At 51.3% G+C, this 3,038-nt stretch overlaps 1 protein-coding gene across 1 annotated transcript in view; it reads right to left on the bottom strand.

The window, feature by feature from the left end:
- Positions 1–1,690, bottom strand: part of Slc25a16 (solute carrier family 25 member 16) — a 24,000-nt gene extending 22,310 nt beyond the window's left edge. The window contains exon 1 of the mRNA XM_028776871.1: positions 1,561–1,690. Within this exon, the coding sequence (XP_028632704.1) occupies positions 1,561–1,690 (130 nt within the window). The remainder of the gene's footprint in view (positions 1–1,560) is intronic.
- Between the last annotated feature and the right edge of the window lie 1,348 nt (positions 1,691–3,038).

Genomic DNA, 3,038 nt, shown 5'->3' with positions numbered 1-3,038 from the left:
TTCTTCTTCTTCTTCTTCTTCTTCTTCTTCTTCTTCTTCTTCTTCTTTTTTTGAGATAAGGTTTCTATATGTAGCTCTGGCTGTCCTGGAACTTGCTCTACAGATCAGGCTGATGTTGAGCTGACAGAGATCTACATGCCTCTGCCTCCCAAAGTGCGGGGATTAAAGGAGTGAGCCAGCACGCCCAGCTGACAGATCTTTTAGTAACCGATTGGAACTCAGGTATTCCAGTATGAATAAAAAGATATCTTTGTTTGTTTTTTGGTTTTTCGAGACAGGCTTTCTCTGTGTAGCCCTGGCTGTCTTGGAACTCACTCTGTAGACCAGGCTAGCCTCGAACTCTCAAACTCAGAAATCCACCTGCCTCTGCCTCCCAAGTGCAGGGATTAAAGGCATGTGCCACCACCGCCCGGCATTTGTTTGTTTTTTCAAGACAGAGTTTCTCTGTGTAGCTCTGGCTGTCCTATTTTGTAGACCAGGCTAGCCTGGAGCTTATGATAGATCCCCCTGCCTCTGCCTCCAGGGTGCTAGGACTAAGAAATGTCTTTTTAATCTGCAGAAGAAAATAATTACATTCCCAACACAGCTGCAAGCTAGGACACTATCTCTCCATGAGTCCTCATACTGTGTGTTTTTTTTTTAATTGCCAGTCATAAATAATTATGTGATGATAACTCAAATAATCAGTCATTATGGGGAAGGGACAGTTAAGAGTTACAAACATCTGCATACAGAAAGGGAGAGGAGACCAAAGATGTGTAAACCGACTGCATCACTCACCCACAAACTACAGTTCTTCTTTTCAAGCAGTTGCAAGCTTGTTTGCCACGATTCCTGGAACCAGTTTTAGTTGTAGGCAGTTTTTGCACAACACCCTTAGTCATTTTATTTTGCTTTTGAGACAGGGTATCACTCTGCATTCCTGGCTTGCCCGGAACTTGTTATGTAGACCAGGTTGACCTTAAACTCAAGATCTGCCTGCGTATGCATCCCTGGTGCTGCGATTTAGGGAACATTCCACCATGTCCGGCTCAAACCCCAGTCTATTTTTTTAAAGTTGACCTCCAGAGATGGACTGTGCAGCCTGTGCCTGTAATTCTAGCACTTAGGAGAATCAGGAGTTCAAAGCCAGCGTCAACTACATACGGAGCTTGAGGTAGGAGTTACATGAAATAGTCTCATATTATTATCCTCGCGAGCGCGCGAACACACACGACACACGAAGGGGGCAGGAGCCCAAGCTGGCCTCCACCTCCAATATTTGTTTTCCTTTTAAACAAACAGCAAAATCCAATCCTACACTGTCACTCAGGTTGTTTGTAACAAAAAGGGGATGGTGTGCCCACCATGTCCCACCTAAAGTATCTTGTTTTTTTCAACCTTTGGGAACCGGTACTTAGTTCAGGGGAAGGATTAGCTCCGGCTGCAGCGGCAGAGGTAGAGGCCCGGCTGGGTGCTGCAGCAGGAGACGCCCGGGATTGTCACGATAGCCGCTGGCTCTGACCGGCCTCTGGCCGAGCTTCACCACCCAGCCCCGGGGTCCCGGCAGCGGGCACCTACCTCCTGCCAAGAAGGAACGCAGCCAGTAGAAGTCCCGGCGCGAAGTCGGGCCCCCGCTCCCCGCCGCCTGCGGCACGGCGGGTGCAGGCTCGGCCGCCGCCAGGGCCGCCGCGGCCGCCAGGGCCGCCATCGGGACCTGCGCCACGTCCCGAGCTTCTGCTGCCAACTTACAAAACACTGGGCAGCACCATGACTGGAGCCGGCTCTGACAGGAGCCCAGCCGCCGCGCGGGCGGGGCCAGATGATGCCCATGGCGCGGCGGCGCGGAATGATGACGCACACGGCCGCCGCCCGGTCCCGGCCAAGAGAGCAAGGCGGAAGTGGGCGTCACCCAGGGGGTCTGGCATGCTCAGGGTCCTGATGTTTTTGCAGAAGGTTTGCGGAAGCCTCTTTAACCTAAAGAGTTAGCGCAGGCTTGCAGTCTCGGCACGCGCGAGCCTGATGCAGCACAATGGAGATCAAGGCCCGCTTGAGCTACGTAGTGAAGCTCATGCCTTGTAAATCCCGGCACTCAGGATTCTGAAACAGGGGGATCGCCTCCAGATGAAGACCAGCTTGGATATCATAGTGAGTTCCGGACAAGCCCGGAGCTGCAGAGAGACTGTGTCAAAATAAAAGCTAGGCAAGCTAGCTGGCTCAACGAGTGAAGGCACTTGCCACTAGGCTGGACGACCTGAGTTATCTCCAGACCTGGCCTAGTTGAAGGAGACAGTCGATTCCCACAAGTTATTCTTAGACCTCCATACGTGCACCTTGGCAGCGCGCGTACACACACACACGCACTATAATAAATGTTGAGTGCTGGAGAGATGGCTCAGCAGATAAGAGCACTCTTGTTCTTGCAGAACAAGACCTGTGTGAGTGACCTTGGTATTAACACAAGCAGCTCAGCCTTATCTTTCTGATCCATTTCCCGTCTTCTACTAGTCATATCTCAGTCCATGTCACACACAATAAATTCTTCTTGAACCTGCTGCTTTCACAGACTCTCTTTTAATTTTTTCCCCTTTTCTCCTTCTTCCTCTCTCTCTGTCTCTCTCGGGACTCACTATGAAGACTTGGCTGGTTTGGAGGTTCTAGCAGGGTGACACAGCTATTCTCGAACCCTTTATCGAAGACCAGTCTTCCTCTCTTAGGGGAAAGTCATCCTCTTTGAGCAAATAGGCATGCAGCTCTGGAAGGCATGTACATGGAGTGGGAATCGGGGAGGAAACACTCACATAGCCAACAAGATCTACTTGGTGATCAGTGGGGTGACAGATGGTGCAGCCGCATCCCGTTCACATCCATGACCTAGGAATAAATGCTACATATGGCCCAGGCTGGTCTCGAGCCTGAGATACTTCTGTCTCAACCCTGCATGTGCTAAGAGTACAGGACTTCATCACCACTCCTGGGACACTCTCTGTCCGTGTCTCTGTTCTTCCTCCTCCTCCTCCTCCTCCTCCTCCTCCTCCTCCTCCTCCTCCTCCTCCTCC

The sequence above is a fragment of the Grammomys surdaster genome, unplaced genomic scaffold (assembly GCF_004785775.1).
Source record: "Grammomys surdaster isolate TR1022 unplaced genomic scaffold, NIH_TR_1.0 273, whole genome shotgun sequence".
NCBI lineage: Eukaryota > Metazoa > Chordata > Mammalia > Rodentia > Muridae > Grammomys > Grammomys surdaster.
This window is presented reverse-complemented; position numbering and strand designations above follow the sequence as displayed.